The sequence below is a fragment of the Canis lupus genome, chromosome 38, assembly GCF_011100685.1.
Source record: "Canis lupus familiaris isolate Mischka breed German Shepherd chromosome 38, alternate assembly UU_Cfam_GSD_1.0, whole genome shotgun sequence".
Taxonomy (NCBI): domain Eukaryota; kingdom Metazoa; phylum Chordata; class Mammalia; order Carnivora; family Canidae; genus Canis; species Canis lupus.
This window is the reverse complement of record NC_049259.1, coordinates 23738092-23760539: the sequence shown is the minus strand read 5'-3', so window position 1 is coordinate 23760539 and position 22448 is coordinate 23738092. Positions and strand designations below refer to the sequence as shown.

The 22448-nt window shown below is 43.0% G+C and overlaps 1 protein-coding gene across 6 annotated transcripts in view; it reads left to right on the top strand.

Annotated features, from left to right (window-relative positions):
• Positions 1 to 22448, top strand: part of LOC488622 (myeloid cell nuclear differentiation antigen) — a 39921-nt gene that overhangs the window by 8272 nt on the left and 9201 nt on the right. For 2 of the 6 annotated variants that reach the window (XM_038586396.1, XM_038586395.1), the window contains exons 2-7: positions 13654 to 13772; positions 18297 to 18579; positions 19490 to 19620; positions 20611 to 20778; positions 21309 to 21431; positions 22267 to 22434. In XM_038586396.1, coding sequence (XP_038442324.1) covers positions 18315 to 18579; positions 19490 to 19620; positions 20611 to 20778; positions 21309 to 21431; positions 22267 to 22434 — 855 coding nt within the window. In that variant the 5' untranslated portion in view covers positions 13654 to 13772; positions 18297 to 18314. Of the gene's footprint in view, positions 1 to 13302; positions 13334 to 13515; positions 13773 to 18296; positions 18580 to 19489; positions 19621 to 20610; positions 20779 to 21308; positions 21432 to 22266; positions 22435 to 22448 lie in introns of those variants that run through there. The other 4 variants (XM_038586394.1, XM_038586393.1, XM_038586397.1 and 1 more) reach the window with 4 other exon arrangements.

Below are 22448 nucleotides of genomic sequence, written 5' to 3'. Positions count from 1 at the left end.
CTTCGTGGATGTATCTTGCAAGAAGTTACTGTGGCCGAGTTCAAAAAGGGTGTTGCCTGTGTTCTTCTCTAGGATTTTGATGGAATCTTTTCTCACATTTAGATCTTTCATCCATTTTGAGTTTATCTTTGTGTCTGGTGAAAGAGAGTGGTCTACTTTCATTCTTCTGCATGTGGATGTCCAATTTTCCCAGCACCATTTATTGAAGAGACTTTCTTCCAATGGATAGTCTTTCCTCCTTTATCGAATATTAGTTGACCATAGAGTTCAGGGTCCACTTCTGGGTTCTCTATTCTGTTCCACTGATCTATGCGTCTGTTTTTGTGCCAGTACCACACTGTCTTGATGACCACAGCTTTGTAGTACAACCTGAAATCTGGCATTGTGATGCCCCCAGATATGGTTTTCTTTTTTAAAATTCCCCTGGCTATTCAGGGTCTTTTCTGATTTCACCATACAAATCTTAAAATAATTTGTTCTAACTCTCTGAAGAAAGTCCATGGTATTTTGATAGGGATTGCATTAAACGTGTAAATTGCCCTGGGTAACATTGACAATATTTTCACATTATTTTTTTCACAATATTTTCACAATATTTTTCACAATATTTTCACAATATTAATTCTGCCAATCCATGAGCATGGAATATTTTTCCATCTCTTTGTGTCTTCCTCAATTTCTTTCAGAAGTTTTCTATAGCTTTTAGGGTATAGATCCTTTACATCTTTGGTTAGGTTTATTCCTAGGTATCTTATGCTTTTGGGTGCAATTGTAAATGGGATTGACTCCTTCATTTCTCTTTCTTCAGTCTCATTGTTAGTGTATAGAAATGCCACTGATTTCTGGGCATTGATTTTATATCCTGCCACGCTACCGAATTGCTGTATGAGTTCTAGCAATCTTGGGGTGGAGACTTTTGGGTTTTCTATGTAGAGTATCATGTCATCGGCGAAGAGGGAGAGTTTGACTTCTTCTTTGCCAATTCGAATGCCTTTAATGTCTTTTTGTTGTCTGATTGCTGAGGCTAGGACTTCCAGTACTATGTTGAATAGCAGTGGTGAGAGTGGACATCCCTGTCTTGTTCCTGATCTTAGGGGAAAGGCTCCCAGTGCTTCCCCATTGAGAATGATATTTGCTGTGGGCTTTTCGTAGATGGCTTTTAAGATGTTGAGGAATGTTCCCTCTATCCCTACACTCTGAAGAGTTGTGATCAGGAATGGATGCTGTATTTTGTCAAATGCTTTCTCTGCATCTAATGAGAGGATCATATGGTTCTTGGTTTTTCTCTTGTTGATATGATGAATCACATTGATTGTTTTACGGGTGTTGAACCAGCCTTGTGTCCCAGGGATAAATCCTACTTGGTCATGGTGAATAATTTTCTTAATGTACTGTTGGATCCTATTGGCCAGTATCTTTTTTTTTTTTTTAATTTTTATTTATTTATGATAGTCACAGAGAGAGAGAGGCAGAGAGAGAAGCAGGCTCCATGCACCGAGAGCCCAACATGGGATTCGAGCCCAGGTCTCCAGGATCGCGCCCTGGGCCAAAGGCAGGCGCTAAACCGCTGCGCCACCCAGGGATCCCTATTGGCCAGTATCTTGTTGAGAATTTTTGCATCCATGTTCATCAGGGATATTGGTCTGTAATTCTCCTTTTTGGTGGGGTCTTTGTCTGGTTTTGGAATTAAGGTGATGCTGGCCTCATAGAACGAATTTGGAAGTACTCCATCTCTTTCTATCTTTCCAAACAGCTTGAGGAGAATAGGTATGGTTTCTTCTTTAAACGTTTGATAGAATTCCCCTGGGAAGCCATCTGGCCCTGGACTCTTGTGTCTTGGGAGGTTTTTGATGACTGCTTCAATTTCCTCCCTGGTTATTGGCCTGTTCAGGTTTTCTATTTCTTCCTGTTCCAGTTTTGGTAGTTTGTGGCTTTCCAGGAATGCGTCCATTTCTTCTAGATTGCCTAATTTATTGGCGTATAGCTGTTCATAATATGCTTTTAAAATCGTTTGTATTTCCTTGGTGTTGGTAGTGATCTCTCCTTTCTCATTCATGATTTTATTAATTTGAGTCTCCTCTCTCTTCTTTTTAATAAGGCTGGCTAATGGTTTATCTATCTTATTAATTCTTTCAAAGAACCAACTCCTGGTTCTGTTGATCTGTTCCACAGTTCTTCTGGTCTCGATTACGTTGAGTTCTGCTCGAATCTTTATTAACTCCCTTCTTCTCCTCGGTGTAGGATCTATTTGCTGTTTTTTCTCTGGCTCCTTTATGTGTAAGGTTAGCTTTTGTATTTGAGTTCTTTCCAGTTTTTGAATGGATGCTTGTATTGCGATGTATTTCCCCCTTAGGACTGCTTTTGCTGCATCCCAAAGATTTTGAACGGTTGTATCTTCATTCTCATTAGTTTCCATGAATCTTTTTAATTCTTCCTTAATTTCCTGGTTGACCCTTTTATCTTTTAGCAGGATGGTCCTTAACCTCCACGTGTTTGAGGTTCTTCCAAACTTCTTGTTGTGATTTAGTTCTAATTTCAAGGCATTATGGTCTGAGAATATGCAGGTGACGATCCCAATCTTTTGGTATCGGTTCAGACCCGATTTGTGACCCAGTATGTGGTCTATTCTGGAAAAAGTTCCATGTGCACTTGAGAAGAATGTGTATTCATTTGAGTTTGGATGTAAAGTTCTGTAGATATCTGTGAAATCCATCTGGTCCAGTGTATCATTTAAAGCTCTCGTTTCTTTGGAGATGTTGTGCTTAAAAGACCTATCGAGTGTAGAAAGAGCTAGATTGAAGTCACCAAGTATAAGTGTATTAGTATCTAAGTATTTCTTCACTTTGGTTATTAATTGATTTATATATTTGGCAGCTCCCACATTAAAGGCATATATATTGAGGATTGTTAAGTCCTCTTGTTGGATAGATCCTTTAAGTATGAGATAATGTCCCTCTTCATCTCTCACTACAATCTTCGGGGTAAATTTTAGTTTATCTGACATAAGGATGGCTACCCCTGCTTTCTTTTGAGGACCATTCGAATGGTAAATGGTTCTTCAACCTTTTATTTTCAGGCTGTAGGTGTCCTTCTGTCAAAAATGAGTCTCTTGTAGACAGCAAATAGATGGGTCCTGCTTTTTTATCCAGTCTGAAACCCTGCGCCTTTTGATGGGGTCATTAAGCCCGTTCACATTCAGAGTTACTATTGAGAGATATGAGTTTAGTGTCATCATGATATCTATTCAGTCCTTGTTTTTGTGGACTGTTCCACTGAACTTCTTCTTAAAGGGGAATTTTAAGAGTCCCCCTTAAAATTTCTTGCAGAGCTGGTTTGGAGGTCACATATTCTTTTAGTTGCTGCCTGTCTTGGAAGCTCTTTATCTCTCCTTCCATTTTGAATGAGAGCCTTGCTGGATAAAGTATTCTTGGTTGCATGTTCTTCTCATTTAGGACTCTGAATATATCCTGCCAGCCCTTTCTGGCCTGCCAGGTCTCTGTGGAGAGGTCTGCTGTTACCCTAATACTCCTCCCCATAAAAGTCAGGGATTTCTTGTCTCTTGCTGCTTTAAGTATCTTCTCTTTATCTTTGGAATTTGCAAGCTTCACTATTAAATGTCGAGGTGTTGAACGGTTTTTATTGATTTTCTGGGGGGGATCTCTCTATTTCCTGGATCTGAATGCCTGTTTCTCTTCCCAGATTAGGAAAGTTTTCAGCTAGAATTTGTTCAAATACATATTCTGGCCCTCTGGCCCTTTTGGCACCCTTGGGAACCCCAATTAAACGTAGGTTTTCTTCCTCAGGCTGTCGTTTATTTCCCTTAATCTATCTTCATGGTCTTTTAATTGTCTCTTTTTTCCTCAGTTTCCCTCTTTGCCATCAACTTGTCTTCTATGTCACTCACTCGTTCTTCCACCTCGTTAACCCTCGTCGTTAGGACTTCTAGTTTGGATTGCATCTCATTCAATTGATTTTTAATTTCTGCCTGATTAGCTCTAAATTCTGCAGTCGTAAAGTCTCTTGAGTCCTTTATGCTTTTTTCTAGAGCCACCAGTAGCTGTATAATCGTGCTTCTGAATTGGCTTTCTGACATTGAATTGTAATCCAGGTTTTGTAGCTCTGTGGGAGAGAGGACTGTTTCTGATTCTTTCTTTTGAGGTGAGGTTTCCCTTCTACTCATTTTGCTCAGTGCAGAGTGGCCAAAAGCAAGTTGTATTGGGAAAAGGAGAAAAAGAGGAGAGAGAGAAGGAAAGAAAAGAGAAAGAGAAAAAAAAGGAAGAAAAAAAAAGAAGAAAAAGAGAAAGAAAAAGAAAGAAAGGAAAAAAGGGTGGGGGAAGGAAACAAATCAAAAAGCAAAACAAAACAAAACAAAAGAAAACAGGAAAAAAAATCACAGGGGAGTATCTTCTGATTCTGTGTACTTTAAGTCCCTTGACTTCCCCTGGAACTTGTCCGTCTAGCTGGTGTTCTGGGGGAGGGGCCTGTTGTGCTGATTTTCAGGTGTTAGCACTTGGGGGAGCTGCTGTGCCCCTGCCTGGTGCAGGGCTCCTTGGGGGTTGTTCACCCCGTGAGGCCCCAGGAGGAACAACCGCAGTGGCGGCCAGCTCTGCAGCCCTGGAGTCAGCTCCCGCAGTAGCTCCAGAGCTCTCCGTCTGCAGGGCCTGGAGGCTCCGGGCGGGGCCGCTGATCTGCTCAGCTCGGGGCAGGAGCGTCCTCGCGGTCCTGGGCCCTCCTGGCCTCTGCCTGTCCCGGGGGAGGCCGGATCCTGGGCTGTGTCCCGGCGCCCAGTGCTCCCGGGCCTGCGCTGTTGGATTCGGGCTCCCGCCCCGCAGCCCCCTCCGCGGAGCCGCCCCCGAGCCCCGCCGAGCTGCTCCCGCCCCGCAGCCCCCTCCGCGGAGCCTCCGCCCGAGCCCCTCCGAGCTGCTCCCGCCCCGCAGCCCCCTCCGCAGAGCCGCCCCCGAGCCCCCCGAGCTGCTCCGGGTCCCCCGTGCGCGCTGCAGCCCTTAGGGAGCTCGGGGCGCTCTCCCGGGGCGCAGGTGCCTGTTACTGTCCCCTCGAGCCCGAGGGCATCCCCGCCCTCCTGGGTCCTGCTCCAACCCCCTGCGAGCCCCTTTCCCCCCGGGAAGGTCGGTGCAGCTCCTGCTCCTCCGGGACGGGGCTCTCCTGTCCTGGGGACACTCGCCCCGGCCTCAGCCCGGCTCCTCGCGGGGCCCCTCCCTCTTGGAGGCCTTTGTTTCTTTATTTCTTTTTTCCCGTCTTCCTACCTTGATAGAAGCGCGAAGCTCTTCTCACTGTAGCATTCCAGGTGTTCTCTCTTTAATTCTCAGGCCGAATTCGTAGATTTTCAGGATGATTTGAAGGTTTTCTAGGTAATTTGGTGGGGACAGGTGATTTGGGGACCCTACTCTTCTGCCATCTTGCCCCTCCACTCCCTTCTGACATTTCATTTTAGTGAAATTGAAAACAATAAGTCAAAGAATTAATTATTCTAGCAAAGAGAGGCCACGTTTGAAGGCAGGAACCATGAATTGGAAGTGACGGCAACATGGTGGGCTGTCCTCATTCCACAGGTATAAAGAGCTAACTGTTAAGTATTTAGAGACTTTACACACAAGTGGACAAATATTGGGCATCATGAAATCAACCTGTAGTATTTACACTGTGGAAACTGGCAAATGCTCTTAAAATTAAAGCACAGCTCAATAGGCAATTTCAGAAATCCAGATAAGAAAAAGAAGAGACTTGGATTGATATATTTTTAAAAAGAAGAAAGAAAGAAAGAAAGAAAGAAAGAAAGAAAGAAAGAAAAAAGAAGAAAAGACGAAAGGGAAGAAAGAAAGAAGAAAGAAGAAAGAAAGAAGAAAGAAGAAAGAAAGAAGAAGAAAGCGAAAGAACGAGCAATAGAGAGAAGATAGAAAGAAGACAAAAGAAAGAAAGAAGAAGAAGAAAGAAAGCGATAAGCACCCCTCCCCCCCCCAGAACCAAGCACCCAGAAGAAGCCCTCCCTCCCTCCGCGAACGAAAGAAGAAGAAGAAGAGAAAGAACGACCTCCCGAAGAAAGAAAAGAAAGAAAAAGACTCAGATGCCTGGGTGGCTCAGGGGTTGAGCATCTGCCTTCGGCTCAGGACGTAATCCCAGGGTCCCGGAATCGAGTCCCACATCGGGCTTCCCGTGAGGAGCCCGCTTCTCCCTCTGCCTATGTCTTTACCTCTGTGTGTGTGTGTCTCTCACGAATAAATAAATAAAATCTTTTAAAAGAAAAAAAGTCTTTTTAAAGGTAGTCCTCAAGTATTTGTGGCTAATTAAGTGATAGTGTTGAGAAAGATAAGATATTCAGAGGTTGTTATCCACTCATACTTGGAGATTTTAATGCTCTCCACCAGCACCTGACAGATCCAGCAAGCACAAAATAAGTAAGGATATGGTTGAACCAAACAGCACCCTTGATCCCTAGATCTAATAGACATCTAAGAATATTTCATCCAACAACAGAGAATATACATTCTCTCAAGCTCACATGGAACATTCTCCAAGACAGATCTCATCCTGGACCAAAAATCACTCTTAAACAAATTTAAAAGAAGAGAAATCATACAATGCCTACCTTGCAGACCACAGTAGAATTAAACTAGAAATCCATAATGCAAAAAGAGGTTGAAAGTATCAATAGCATATGTAGAAGGTAAACATAAGACTTCTAAATAACACATGGGTCAAAGAAGAAGTTTCAAGAGAAATTTGAATATATTTAGAACTAAATGAAAATGAAAATATGACATGTTAAAATATGTTGAAGCAACAAAAGCAGTATTGGGAAGGGGAATCTGTGAATTATTAAAGAAAAATGATCTGGGGCACCTTGGGGGCTGAGTGATTGAATGTCTGCCTTTGGCTCAAGTCATGACCCCAGGGCCTTGGGACTGAGCCCCACATCAGGCTCTCTACTTAGTGGGGAGCCTGCTTTCTCCCTCTCCTCCCTGCTTATGCACACACACCCTCTCTCTCCCTCCCTCTTTCTGTCTGAAATAAGCCAAGTCTTAAAAAGAAGAAAGAAAAATGATCTAAAATTAATACTCTCAGCTCCTACCTTAGGAAACTAGAAAAAGAAGAGCAAATTAAATGCAAACAGAACAAAAGAAAAGACATAAAAACTAGAGTAGAAATCAATGAAATTGAAAACAAGAAGTCAAAGAATTAAAAAGCTGGTTCTTTGAAAAAAGGTTAATAAAACTAATAAAACCCTAGGCAGTTAAGCCAAGAAAAAAAGAGAGAAGACACAGATTACTGACATCGGAAATGACCGAGGGGCCAAACTACTGATCCCATGGGAATGAAAAGAATAATAAAGGGGATCCCTGGGTGGTGCAGCGGTTTAGCACCTGCCTTTGGCCCAGGGCGTGATCCTGGAGACCCGGGATCGAATCCCACATCAGGCTCCCGGTGCATGGAGCCTGCTTCTCCCTCTGCCTGTGTCTCTGCCTCTCTCTGTGTGTGTGTGTGTGTGTGTGTGTGTGTGTGACTATCATAAATAAAAATAAAAATTAAAAAAAAGAATAATAAAGGAATTTTATGAACAACTGTGTGTCCACAAATTTGATAACCCAGATGAATAGAACAATTGCTTCAAAGACACAACCTATCAGCACTCACACAAGATGAAGTAGGTAATCTGAATAGGCTCATATTACTTAAAGAAGCTGAATTAATAATAATCTTCCAAAACAAAAGCACCAAGTCCAAGTGGTTTCAATGGTGAATTCTCCTTTCCTAAGGAGGAAATTTTTACCAATTCTCTACGATCTCTTGAAGAAAACTGTAGCAGAAGGCGCACTTTCTAACTCCGTGGTTGCCCGTAGGGAGGTGGGGAGGGAGGATGGGACGAAGAGAGTACGGGAGATTTTTAAGGGAGAGGAAATATTCTGTGTAATATTGTAGTGGTGGATACACGTCTACAGAGAGACGTATACACATATATATCAGTTTTTGCCGCATGCGTTTTAATGTTCTCTCAAGTGCACGCATATTTAGAACTGTTTTGTCTTGGGGCGCCTCGGTGGCTCAGTCTGTTAAGTCTCTGCCTTCAGCTCAGGTCAAGATCTTGGGGTCCTGGGATCAAGCCTCAGGTCAGGCTCCCTCATCGGGGAGAATGCTTCTCTGTCTCCCCCACTCTCTGGTTGCACTCTCTCTCTTTCATGCTCTCTATCTCCCAAATAAATTAAAATATTGTTAAAAAAAATAATAGTTATGTCTTTATGAATAATTTACCCCTCTATCATTAAGTAACAGCCATCTGTAAGCTGGAAAATTCTCATTGTTCTGAAATCATTTCATCAGAATTCAACGTAGCTGCTCCATTTTGGTTTTATCAGTATTAGTCAGGTGTATCAGTGTCTATTCTTTTGCTTTTAACCTGAATCTTTACCTTTAAAGTGAATTTCCTATACAAAATGTAGAGTTGGGTTCTCATTTAATTGATGTATTTAGACCATCAGCATTTAAGGTGATTATTGACAGGCTTAGATTGATAACTACCATTGTTTGCCATTGTTTTCTATTCCTTGCATTTGTTCTTTGTTTCTTTGCCCCTATTTTTTTTCTACCTCCCTTGGTTTTAACTAATCCTTTTATATGACTTAGTTTTCCTTCCTTCCTTTCTTAGCATTTCAACTATACTTATAACATTTTCAGTCATTTTTTGGGAGTTTCCAGAATGGTTTTTAAACCATCTAGATCTGCCTTCGGACAACACTCGATTGCTTCCCATATAATGCTGTTAACTCACAGCAGAGCATCCGCTAGCCCTCCATCCCACCTTTGTAGCACCTGTGCCGGTCACTCACTATCTGTGCACTACAGGGCCAACTACGTTGTTGCCATGATCACTTGAAACAGGCAGTTATCTTTTTTAGATCAATTAAGAATCAGAAAAGCAAAATATTTCACTTTTATTTATTCCTCTCCAATGCTCTTTCCTTCTTCATGGAGTTCTGAATTTCTGACCCCTACCATTTTTCTTCCCCTTGAAGAACTTAACATTTCATTTCTTATAGGGCAGGTCTGTGGACAACAAATACCCTCAGGTTTCGTTTGGCTAAGAAAGCCTTTATTTCTCCTTCACTTTTGAAGGATAATATTTGTGGATACAGAATTCTAGATTGATATGCTTTTTTTTCTTCAACATGTTAAATATTTCACTTCACTCTCTTTATGCAACATTTCTGACAAGAAGGCCATGACATTCTTATCTTTGTTCCTCTGTAGAGAGGGTGCTTATTTTCCCTTGACTTCTTTCATGATTTTCTCTGTCTTTTGTCTTTTGCCATTTGAAAATAACATGCATGAATAAATTCACTAGTAGTGAATTTTTGGTATTTGTCATTTCTGACCTTGTCTGAACGTCCTGTATCTGTGGTTCTGTGTTTGCCATTAAGCTTAGATACTGCTTTGCCTTTATTCTTTCAAATATTTTTCCTGCTCCAGTGCCTTTTTCTTTACCTTTTAGATTTCCTATTATGCATATGCTGCATCTTATAATATTATGCCACAGATATTGGACATCCTAGTTTTTCTTTCTTTCTTTGTCTTTGCATTTTAGTGTAAGAAGTTTCAGCTGACCTATTTAAGCTCAGTGGTCCTTTCCTTGGTTGTGTCCACTTTACTGAATACTTATCTTCTCTGTCACAACATTTTTTATATCTTGAATTTCCTTTTGATTCTTTCTTAGAGTTTCCATCTTTCTGTTTATAGTACCCACCTGTGCTTGCATGTGCTTTGCTTTTTCCATGGGCGATGGGCTAACTTGTGTCCCCCACCCCTCACATTCATCTCTTGAAGCCCTAACAGGGAGTACCTTAGAATGTATTTGTAAATAGAGCCCTTAAAGAGTTGATTAAGGTCACATGACATCATGGGTGGGTCCCTAACCCAGTTTCATTTATGTAGAGAACATGTGGACACACAAAGAGACGTTCGGAGTACAAGGACAGAGGAACAACCCTGTGAAGAGGATGGCCATGCATGTGTCAAGGAGAGAATCCCCTGAGGGAACCAACCCTGCTGGTACCCTGATATTGGACTCCAGCCTCCAGAACTGTGAAAAAATAAATTTCTGCTGTTTAACCCATGTGTGAGATTTTTTCATGGCATGCCTAGAAGTGAATACAAGCCCTTGCCATATTAACCATAGTTATTTTAGTTTCTCTGTCTGATAATTTCAACATCAATGTCACATCTGAGTTTGGCTCTGATGCTGGTTTTTTCTTCCCAGACTGTTTGTCCTTGTCTTTTGACATGCCCCGTAATGTTTTGTTGAAAGCAGGACATGTTTTATTAGGTAATAAGAACGAAGTAAACACACCTTTAGTGTTAGACTGTGCTTAATGTTTGCTCCAGCTGCACATGGCAGAGGCTTCAAGCACTCTAGTCTCCTTCCACCTCCCCTCTGGCCTTCAGGCTTCCCTGCATAACCTTCCTCAGAGACAGTCTGTCTAGGGAGGCTGCTCATTGTGTTCAATATGGAGATTATGGAAATGACCACTTTCTGGAATGCAAGGTGACACTGCAGATCCTACAGATATTTAAAAGATAACAAAAAGAATACGTGAACAACTTTAGGCCAGTAGATCTGGTTACTTAGATCCAATGGACAAAATTCCTGTGAAACACAGCTTTCTGAAACTGCCTCATAAAGATACAGAACATCTAAATATCCCTATATCTATGCAAGGAAATTTATTTGTAATAAAAATATTTTCGCAATAGAAGTTCTGGGAATAAACACTTGGTGAATTCTATCAAACAGCGAAGGAGGAAGCATTACTAATCCTAAACACATGCTTTTAGAAATGCCAACATCACCATCATACCAAAAGATCAAACAAAAAGAAAAATAAAGGTCAATGTCTCTCTAAAAGTAAATGTTCAGTATTTTTAAATACTGAAAAAGGAATCTGGCAATATGTAATAAGTGATAGTTATCCTGGGATCATGTGCTTCATCTCAGGGATACAAGACTGATTCCATGAGTAAACCTCAGTCACACTTCATATTCTTCTTCTTCATCATCATCATCATCATCATAATCATCATTCTCCTTGGAAGGGGAAGTCGACTTCCCTGAGAAACCATGCTATTTTGGTGACAGGTAGTCCCGTGAACTCGTAAATCAAGCCAGCTAAGGCTCCCACAGCAGCAGGTTTTATTCTCGCTCTTGAGGATAAGGATTTTGCCACTCTCCCTGGATTCCTTTGTTAGAGCTGCCCTGACAAAATACACAGACTGGCTTACACAGCATAAATCTATTTTCCTAGTGTTCTTGAGACTGGATGTCCAAGATCAAAGTGTTGAGATGCTTGCCTTCTCCTGAGACCTCTGTTCCAGCTTGCCGGTGGCCACCCTTTCACCGTGCCCTTTGCGTGGTCTTCATCTGGATGTATGCATCCTGGTCTCTGGGTATGTTAAAATCTCTTTTTAGAAAAGCACCAGTCACATTGGATGAATGTCCCTCCCTTATGACATTATCTTAACTTCTTTCCTCTTTGAGGTCGAGTCTCCAACCTTGTATAGTCACAGCAGGGGTTAGGGCTTCAACGTATGAATTTATGGGAACATAGTTCAGCCATGAGACACAAACTTTCTGTTTCTTTCCCAGAGACACAAACTTTATCACTAAGTCTCCACGGGCCCAAATGTAGGTTTGAAAAGGCCTGATCGTGGTTTCCCGATGTGATTGCTGTTTTACTTACTTCTGCTTTTTCCCTTAGATTCTCTCTGCTATCTCCTAGATGATGGGTTAAGGTGCAGATTGACAAACTTTTCTTCTGCAAAGAGCCATAGGGTGAAACCTTAGGCTCTGTGGCTAGTCAGGTCTACAGTTGCACCATGAAGGCAGACAGAAATGATGCATAATTAAATGAGCATATCTGTATTCCAATAAAACTTTATTCACAAAAACAGACAGTGTATTGCTTTGACCCATAGGACATCAATCCAGTGGGGACTCTTCCTGAGGATTTTGACCATGTGAATTAATACTTCAGATAATAAAAAGTCGTGTAAATTTATCCATTTTTCTCTATATCAAGAGTTCTTATATGTTCTCTACTAGTGAGTTTTCTGCATGACAGCACAAATCACCAATTGGCTACTACCTGGAAGTCAGGAAAAATGCACATTTTTTTAACATTTCTTTGTTTCATCTATTAAAATTCCAACTGTACTGTATGAATGATGGAGCATCGTTCTGAACTGTCCTTATTGGTGACAGTACTCTGTGTGTTACATGCTGGAGCCCCAACCAAGGACATTATCCCTCATGAGCTGATTATAAGAAAAGGATCAGGAAAATATCTTGATATGGTCATTTTCCCCCATGTGTCTTCTACTTTCTAATCTCTGAGATGGGGCCCCTTCTGACCTCCCGAATGTGCGTCCCCACCCATTACCTTAAGACCAGCTCCATACATTCATAAAAACTGCAACACACATCTTGAGAAGAGGAGTGAACACCCACAGATGTTTGTGAACATGCCACCAGATTGCCCTCGCTTTCCCACATCTTTCTCATGCTTTGGTGGAGTTTTCAGATGGTCCCAAATCTAGACTTCAGCTATTCAATTCGCAACTATAGTTTGAATTAAAATAACCAGCTTTCTTCTCTTTAGATGACCTCACATCACCCACCAACATCAGCTGTCCTTTGGGATCCCTTTCCAGCCATAGCTTCATCCTACTTGCAAATCAGCTGGTGGGTTATAACCCTCATGTCAGCTGACTGGTGCCATTTATTTGACATGTCAGGGTTCATGGTACTCTGGAATGCATCCACTGTCCATCACAGAAAAAACACTGCAGAAGGAAAGGTTTATCAAGCCCCCCTCGGTTTAGAGTTTCAGTGTTCTTCCAGAATTTGCAAAGGCTTATGCCGTCATGATATGTCCTTACTACCCACCTGTGTTTTTTCCATAAATAATGCACTCATGAATAATGAGTGATCAGTGAGGTAAAATAGCCAAGTCATAGTTGGGAGGGCGACTTCCTTGCTATGTATCTAAGGAAAGATTCGTAATGACCTCCCACTTCTATCAAACTCCAGGTGTGTCAGTTTTTAACTGGGTGAATGCTTCAGGCACTATTTAAACCAAGAGTGATTTCATAGCTGACCCACCCTCTTCTGAGGGGTACAGTCGAGTGCCAGTAGAGAAGGGGACTCTTCCAACATCTCCTCCTACAACTCTAAGAACAGGAAGTGAGGGATAAGCAGCCCAGTGACTCATCTTATTTCTCGAACATTTGAGCATCATTCAAGGGAATATAGGTTTCTAATGACCCACAGGTAAGTCCCCTGAAGTTCTAATGCTGAAACTCCTTCGGTCTACTGACATTTATAGTAAAAAAAAAACACTTAATTACATCTTTGCTATGATCTCTCATTCAATTAAGTACTTGAAGGAAGGAAATTGCTTATTTTCTCTGACTAAAGAAACTGAAAGCTAAGAACACTGAGAGGGAGGAGTCTCAAAATTGTTTTGCAACTTTTCTCCGGAGGACAGTGTGGTGTGGAGGAAGCAGCACTAGTAAAGTTTTGAGTGACTCTCATCAGTGCCATCTGTACTTGTTATCTTTCAAAATACTTCTTTTTCCTGCGCCCTTCAGGAGATTATAACATCCTGCTGTTCAGTCTCGGAGGGCTTTGCTGAGTGTTCTTCCTCCATAAGCAGTGATTCCAGCATCTCTGACCTCAGGATCCGGACTTGGTGGAGAACTTCAGCAAGGTGAGGCCTGTGGGCTTTCTGTAGATAGCTGTGGGCACCTGCTGGCTGAACACAAAACAACTAGGGGGGGTTCAGTTATGAAGAATTGGGGGGCAGGAGCTGGTATCAACTCCAGTCAGAGACGAGAAAATATTAGTAGCTTGATTCTAATCCTTTACTACTTAGGCAAACAACAGACATCCTTATTACAGCACATCTGACACCTGAACAAAGGGAGATGCATTCTGAGTACAGAAGATGTAAAAATTTATTACCCAGGTGATTATGAGTGATAGTTCAAAAAAAAAGGGCTTGGTTTCCTTTCTCTAAATGGTGCACTGGAAATTCTTGGTGGCCATAGTGGAGTTCTGGGCAGAAGTCAAGTTAGGGGCATGAGGAAGGTATCAGAACATAATATTAAGTTAAAAAAACACACACATCTGTATTTAAAGCTGCATTGTATGGTATTATCATGATTTTAGAAAACAAGCATACATGCACACATAACCGCAGAGCAGAAAAACTTTCACTTCCCCAGGCAGAGCTACACAAAAATATGGCCTCTTTGCCTCTCTTCAGACAGTTTAATTTTTATATTATACTCTAGTCTACACTGCCAAAGCTGTTCCTTCAGTTCTTTTTTGTATTACTGTCTGCCTTCCTGAATATTGCTGATTTTTTTTTTCTAGTGGCAAAGTACAAGGGGGAGGCAGGAAGCCAACTAAAAAAAGACTTTCAGAATAATTGAGTGACTTTCTGTAGGGCCTGTTATAATAACACTTCATATGTGCTTGATTAGAGTGAGAGATTTTTAATGCTGATTTCAGAATTTTTGTATGTTAAACCTTGTTAATTATGTTTATTAATAATGTTAGTCCTTTTCCAAAATCTCTACTGATTTTTTTTTACCATGTTTATTTAGGAATTAAGAGACAAGCTGAAATCTCCTACCACAAAAATTGTAAGGTTTTTGCTCATAGTTCTCTCAAATTTATATATACAATAATATAATGTATATCATGTATGTAATTACATACATACGTACACACATATATGTAAAATGTGTGTGGATGTGTGAAGAGGACTACGCTACACAATACTATGAATATGATTTTTATAATATGTAAATCACGTTATAAAATATGACACATAATATTTATACCAGTATAAAGGACTATAGAGTAACTATAATAGATATTTGCCATTAGCAGGTAAATACATAATCACAACTGTTTTGTTTCCCGAGAAGGTCAAAGGTCAGCCTCTGTCATTGTGTTGAATTCTGGTGATGCTTTTTATCTTCAGGTCTGTTTATGGCGATGCTAGTATAGATAAACCGGGTTTCTTTTAGTTACTCTTTGTATGGTAAAATATTTTTCTTTTATTTTCCCACCTTTAAATGATCTCTGTTAACAATATATTGGCAGATTTCAAGCTTTTTTGCAAAAAAGATTGTAAGCTTTTTTCCCATAAATGCAATTTGACCAAACTTGTCACTTATCTGGTTAGGCCATTTATGTATATGCTGATGATCAGCATATATGATTTTGCTTGTTATCCTCAATTTCACTTATGACATTTCTATATTCTCCTTTCTTGTACTTCTGTTTTTGCTTACTCCTTTATCGTACCCTTGAAGACACTTTTTTTGGTCCTTCAGTGAACTGCCGTATTTTCCTCCCTCCCTCCACCATGTTGATGTGCTCCCTGTCTCTCTTGTCTTCACTCAGCGCTGTATTTACATGGAAGACATAGGCACAGCAGACCAAGTTAGGTTCCTACTCTTATTTACCTTTGGGCGTGTGGTGTTTCTTGGCTTCATATTGAATATTTCCTCCAATAGATGCTTCCATATAGGGCTTTGTCTTACAAACTATCAATGCTTTGAATATCAGACAGTAGTTTCTGAGGCCCTCACATTCATTTTTATTTATTTATGATAATCACACTCAGAGAGAGAGAGAGAGGCAGAGACACAGGCAGAGGGAGAAGCAGGCTCCATGCACGGGAAGCCTGACATGGGATTCGATCCCGGGTCTCCAGGATCGCGCCCTGGGCCAAAGGCAGGCGCTAAACCGCTGCGCCATCCAGGGATCCCCAGGCCCTCACATTCAAATATCATTTGGGCTAGCTTTAAATTCTATGCTCAGAATTACTTGGCCCTGAAGATGGGTAGACAGGACCTTTTCTGATATCCCTGGGGCTACATATGCTTTGAAATTCAGAATTGGGGCCTTTTAAAAAGGCTATTAAATACACGTATTTTAAAGACCATAATAATATTACACACAATAGTGGGATCCGGATCATTACTCTAAAATCAAACACACTAATATTTTAGCAATAAAGCATATGAATGTTCACATGTAAATGGAATGAAGAAAGATTATGGATCGCCTCCTGTCACTTTATGCTGGTTTTATTTTGCAAATAAATTATGCTGTCACACACACAAAACACAAAAATTTCATTTAAAAAATTATTTGATTTTGAAATACGGCATTTGGATGAATATTATATGAAAATCACCCTATTTTCCTGTGATGGGCAGCTTTACTGTTAAACATCAGTTTCAATCTGATCCTTGAATTCTTGCAGGTGATCTACTCTTTATTTCTGGAAGCTTTAAGAGTTTTTACTTTGTTTTTAATAATCTTCAATTCCTCTATATCTTGAGGATTTACCCTTCACTCTATGGGCCTCATCAATCTGGAAATGCTCACATTCTCTCAAGAGGGAATTTGTGTTGCATTGTTTTTTTTTATTAACTATTTCTTTTATTAAACCATTATTAAAGCCTATCAGAAACAAATTTTAAAATCTTTTACCAAAAAAATCTTTAAAAATTTTTTTAATTTAAATTTAATTTGCCAACATATATTGTAAAACCCAATGCTCATCCCATCAAGCACCCCCCTCAGTGCCTGTCACCCAGTAACTCCAGCCCTTCGGCCACCTCCCCTTCCCTTCCCCTTGTTCGTTTCTCAGAGTTACGAGTCTCTCCTGTTCTGTCTCCCTCTCTGATATTTCCCACTCATTTTCTCTCCTTTCCCCTATAATCCCTTTCACTATTTCTTATATTCCCCATATGAATGAGACCATATAATGATTGTCCTTCTCCAACTGACTTACTTCACTCAGCATTATACCCTCCAGTTCCATCCACGTCGAAGCAAATGGTGGGTGTTCATCCTTTCTGATGGCTGAGGAATATTCCATTGTATACATAGACCACATCTTCTTATCGAGTCCTCTGTCAAAGGACAGCCTTGGGAATTTGAACATGCCAATTATACAAAAGGTTCACAAACACATGGTCCCTAAGTGAAAAGAACTGATGAATTTAAACAGAAAATTAGAATCTCTCCCATGTACTGAGTGCCATTGAGGAAGTACATAAGGTGATAAAGAGGCCCAGAGGAGTGACACCCAGTCCAAAATAGGAATTCTGGAGGCTTTCAGAAGACAAGAACCTCAGTGGAGTTGTGAAGGCTATAAGGAGGTAGGCAGAGGAAGGAAAGTGACTGGCACTTTAGGCAGCAGGGAGTGAATTAGCAAAGGCATGAAACATTGAAAGGCAAGACGTGGTGTATATTTCTGGAGCATAAGACATACGAATGCAAAAGTTACAGATGAAAAAAGATGCAGAGTATCCAAGACTTTCCAACCTAGGCTAAAGAGCAAGAGATTTTTCAAATACAAATGGAGAACTATTGTGGGATGTCAAGTGGGATAAAATTGTGGCTGCATAGAGGGGTATCTGGCTCTCCAAAAACAACTGATAAGAGGAATTCAGCCTAGAAGGGTAAAATCAAGCAACTATTGAAATAATTCCAGCCAATAAATGCTGGGCTCCTGCTCCAGCAAGAAAGTAGAACTCCAGCAAAAGGACTACTAAATAGTCCTGGCCAACCAGTGCTATGATTCTGCGGGGGAGAGCAGATAGATGTCCCACGGGAGGTCGAGGGGCCAGAGGCCTTGAGAAAGTGGCCTGAGCCCCAGGAAGAGAGGATGCATGATGGGCTGACTCGGGAAGAGTCAGCTGTGCGGGGCCGAGGACCCGGCGTGGTGGGAGGACAGTTGCGGGGGGTGAGAGGCTGCAGCCCACTCTGCACACGGCCCCTTCAGCCAGAGCGGGCGGCCCAGTCAGGAGCCAGCGGGTGGGCATCCAAGGAGAGACGCAGTCCCAAGCACGGGATGGGAGGGGGGGCGGGTACTCCGATGCCCTGTAGCCCACATGCCACTCAGGGCGACAACTGCCTCCTTCCACACTTCCTGCCGCCACACCCATTGCGACCCAACTCAACTGTCATTATTAAAAGGAGAGAATTTCGTAGAAGTCCCAAATAAGCTCAAGCCATATATATGAGTCCCAATATAGTTCTCAACCCATTTTCCACAGTGACACCTGGAAATTCAGTTCTTCTTTGTCACACACACTCGAGGATGACAGCCCGGCATGGGCCACTCACTGACGTAGACACAACCAGGCTTTTACCTCTTGCAGATCAAAGTCTAACGCCCTGCGGTATTTTTCTCTCCCAGGTTCAGCCACACCTGGAGATGGAGGGTGAGTACAAGAAGATTATTCTGCTGAAAGGACTGGAGCCCATCAATGACTACCAGTTTAGCATAGTCAAGTCCGTACTGGCCCGCGATTTGGGACTGACCGCAAACATGCAAAAAGAATATAACAAGGTCAAGATTGCCGACCTGATGGAAAAGAAGTTCCCAGGGGTTGCCTGTGTGAACAAGCTAATAGACCTGTTCAAGGAAATGCAAGATTGTGAAGACATTGTTATAAATCTTCGAAATGGAAAGAGAAAAGGTAATGGACAGGAGCCTTCACTGTCGGGTGTGTGCCCCCTGCGTCCAGCAGAGCCTTGGTGTCGGCAGAGCTCAGAGAGGGGTTTTCCAGTTTCTGACCTGGTGGCTGAGATGAGGTGGCCCTTCAGATGCCATGAGTTGACAGCCCAGACAATTCCTTTCCTACAAAGAGGCCCACTGTATTGTATTATACAGGGTGTTTTTGAGGAGGTACAGGTAAAGAAAAAAGCAGAAAGGGTTGACAAGAAAGATATGGAGGCTTCTACATATTAGAAAGGTTGGACAGGGGTAAAATAAAATTAGAAAAATTCATGAGATATAAGAATTCTTCTATCAGTTCATGCCGTGTTCTATTACAATATTTAATCCATCGCTACTATATTCTCTAGCAACAAACATAAGACAGGACTTAGCGAGTAACCTACCTCCTGGGGGTGTGAAGAATTTGCCTCTTCCAAAAATCACTGGACACTAAAAACATGGTGTAAAAAGTCAAGTCCAATGTCACCAGTTTGTCTCATCACCAATGAGATCAGATGTCTTTTCTCTGGTTTCTATAATTCAAACAGACCTTGCATAGGAACTAACCCACGATCGGCATCGTGAAAACTGCAGTTTCTTAAAAAGAACATAGAGGCTAAGTGGGCTGGAAAAGGATTTGACGGAGGTACCTGGGAGTGCAGAGGATGGAGAGGCGTGCTCGTGCCCATGGGGAAGCAAGGAAGCCATCTGGCGGCGCGGGTCAGCACCTGTAGCCAGGGCGGGTGGGCTGATGCAGGAGAGGAGGACACCAGCACTCCCAGCCCCACAAGCAGAGCTGAGAGGACATAGCACTGCAAGTCCTACAGCTGCCCTAGACCAGCTCCCTTGGAATTATCATGCCTTTTTTTTTTTTTTTTTTTTTACTGCAGTTATGAGGCAAAGCAGAGGAAAAGAAACAATACCTATGAAGAAAATAAAGCCGGGTGCATCCAGCACTGAGGAATCCACATCTACCGCAGACGGGGCTTCGGGATCAGTCCATGATACACCTGAGTCCAAGGTAGGATGGCAAAGTCCTGCCCAGGAAGCTTCTCCTATGGCTCTTCCACCTATTACCTTCTTTTTTTTTTTCTTAATTTATTTTATTCATGATAGACAGAGAGAGAGAGAGAGAGAGAGAGGCAGGCTCCATGCCAGGAGCCCTGAGCGGAACTCGATCCCAGGACTCCAGGATCGCGCCCTGGGCCAAAGGCAGGCACTAAACCGCTGAGCCATCCAGGGATCCCCTATTACCTTCCTATGTATACTGAGCTCTTTATTCATTTATCAACCTGCAAATAGAAGAAGAATCAAGAAAAGGGACTTCCAGGGGCAGAATGAAAATGAGATGCAAAGGGATGCCTGGGTGGCTCAGTGGTTGAGTGTCTACTCAGGGTGTGATCCCGGAGTCCTGGGATCGAGTCCCACATCGGGGTGGGGGGAAGCCTGCTTCTCCCTCTGCCTGTGTCTCTGCCTCTCTCTCTGTCTTTTATGAATAAATAGATAAAATCTTAAAAAAAAAAAAAAAGACAAGAAGATGAGGTTTAGAGTCAGCATCTTGTAGCTCCCGATCACCCATTAGGTCTCAGAATCGTGTGCACCTGACCTTGCATGTATGACTCCCTGCGAAGGAGATGTGGAGTCGTTACCCCTCGTTAGCTGCGGACAAAATTGGAAGTCTCACGAGGAGAGCCGCTCGCCCAAACCCACTCTGAGACACAAAATTCAAACCTAGATTTTCTAAGTCCCAATACAGCATCCTCGCCACCTGGGGAGAGGAAGGTTTCCCAGCTCTTGCGTGAACCAATCATCTGTGTGGGCCGCCGGCCTTCCCATCATCTCTTGGGAGGATAGACTCCCCATAGCTCCAGCATTTCAGGAGCACAGAAATTTTAGTACAATTAGACTCGAGTTAATAGGAAGTCGATATGCTCAGTAGTAATGATGTGTTTAATCTAATATTGAAAACGATTAACCAGAAGTGTGTGTGTGGGGGGGGGATTAACTTCAGAAACAGAAAAGCAAAACCACACCAAAAGGTGGAAAGAAGAAGGTGCAGCCAACCCAGCAACAGAGTCAGCTTCCAGAACCTTCTGCAACAAGTACCCAGTCATCTGGGAGCTCCCTTCAGGGTCCTCAGCAGCCTCCAGCAACCCCATGCAGCAGTGGCTCCACCAAGGTACGGTCCCCCGCCCCATACCCGAACCTCTCCGCCACATGCCGCAGGCGTCACCCTGACGCGAGAGGGCTCCTCAGCCCTTCCGTACTCCGTATGAGTTCTCTATATAACAAAAACGACCCACTAGTTCATCAAAGGGAAACACTGAGACTTCTGTGTTTTACAAACCCTTTGATATGAGCAAGGTAAGCGTTTTGACCTAATTCCAGATCTCATATCGTGGATTATTTCTCAAGTTCTGTCTTGTTTTGCTTGCTCTTGTCAGCCCCCATGATTCACAATCCCTCCACAGCCTTGACTCACATCTCTCCGGGATTTCCTGATAAGACGGAGCCTATTTGCCTTTAGGCCAGGCCCATGGGTGTGACCTTACCCATCATCGGAACCTCAGTCCCCGTCTCTCTGTCACGACAATGACCTAGGTGCCCATTTCAAGACAACTCTGCTTCTGCCTTGCAGACTGGCTTGGAAGGGATACTTTCTAAGTCCCCCCCAGCCTCTACAGGTGACAGGGTCATTTCTACTCGCAGAAGAATCCTGCTGGTGCCCTGAAACCTCCTTGGAGCACAACCACCCCAGGGAGGCTCATCTGCTCCCTCAGCCACTCACTTCTCCTCTGGGGTCCGTCCACCTGCATGGGGAGCCTACAAAAGGTTGTCTGACCAATGGGTCTGTGGCTCATTCGGTGGGCGGGAAAGCTTGGCTCTGATCCGTCACTGGGTCCCCCGAAGATTTTCTCCAGGGTGTGGCTTCAAACCAGACACAGACCAGTATCACCTTGACACCCGCTGCTCTGTCTCTCCAGAAGCAAAGAGCTCAGAACAGCCTGTTCTGGGGCCCCTGGGAGGCTCAGGGGGTTAAGCATCAGCCTGCAGCTCAGGGCATGGTCTCAGGGTCCTGGGATCAAATCCCACAAGGGGCTGCCTGCTGAGCAGGGAGTCTGCTTCTCCCTCTCCCTCTGCCCTTCCTTCTGCTCATGCTCTCTCTCTCTCCTTCTCATATAAATAAATGAAATCTTAAAAAAAAAAAAAAAAAGGAAAGAAAAGAACATCCTGCTTCATGAGCAGGACAGGGAGACGAGGGAAATAATCTCCTGGGAAAATAATCAGTGATTATGGTTAAATAGTATCCCCGAAGTTCTTGGGGGAACCTGCTTCTCTTAGAGCCTGGGATTGATTTTCTACAATCAATAAACCCCAATATTCGCCTGAGGAACTTACGCGGTCCAGTGCGTAGCAGTGGTGAACAGAATTCACAACCCATGAAATTCGAATCACCTGAGTTGTTAGAATTTGCAGAGTGACGATTGTGATCCCGGTAGGGTGTGAGGCGGGGAGGTGTTGGTGGTCGCTGCCTACGGGGGTTACTGCAGTGTGCACATCGGGGTGTGTGCGTGTGCGCGTGTGCGAGAGAGACAGGATGGAGAGAGAGGCTGTGGTCCACGCGACGTGGAAAACCACTAACCAGGAAACGAAATCCTTGCTTCAGAACGGCAGAGGCGCCGATGAGCTGAAGGACACTTTCAAGAGGATGAGCATATCCTTGGAGCCCACGCAGCCGCCCAGGCCGCCCCGGAGCAGCGGGCTCGCAGCCCAGCCCTGCGTCCCCAGCTCACACCTGCCCGCGGCAGCTCCCGCCAGCCTCGCCTCGGTCAAGGTAGCGCACACCTC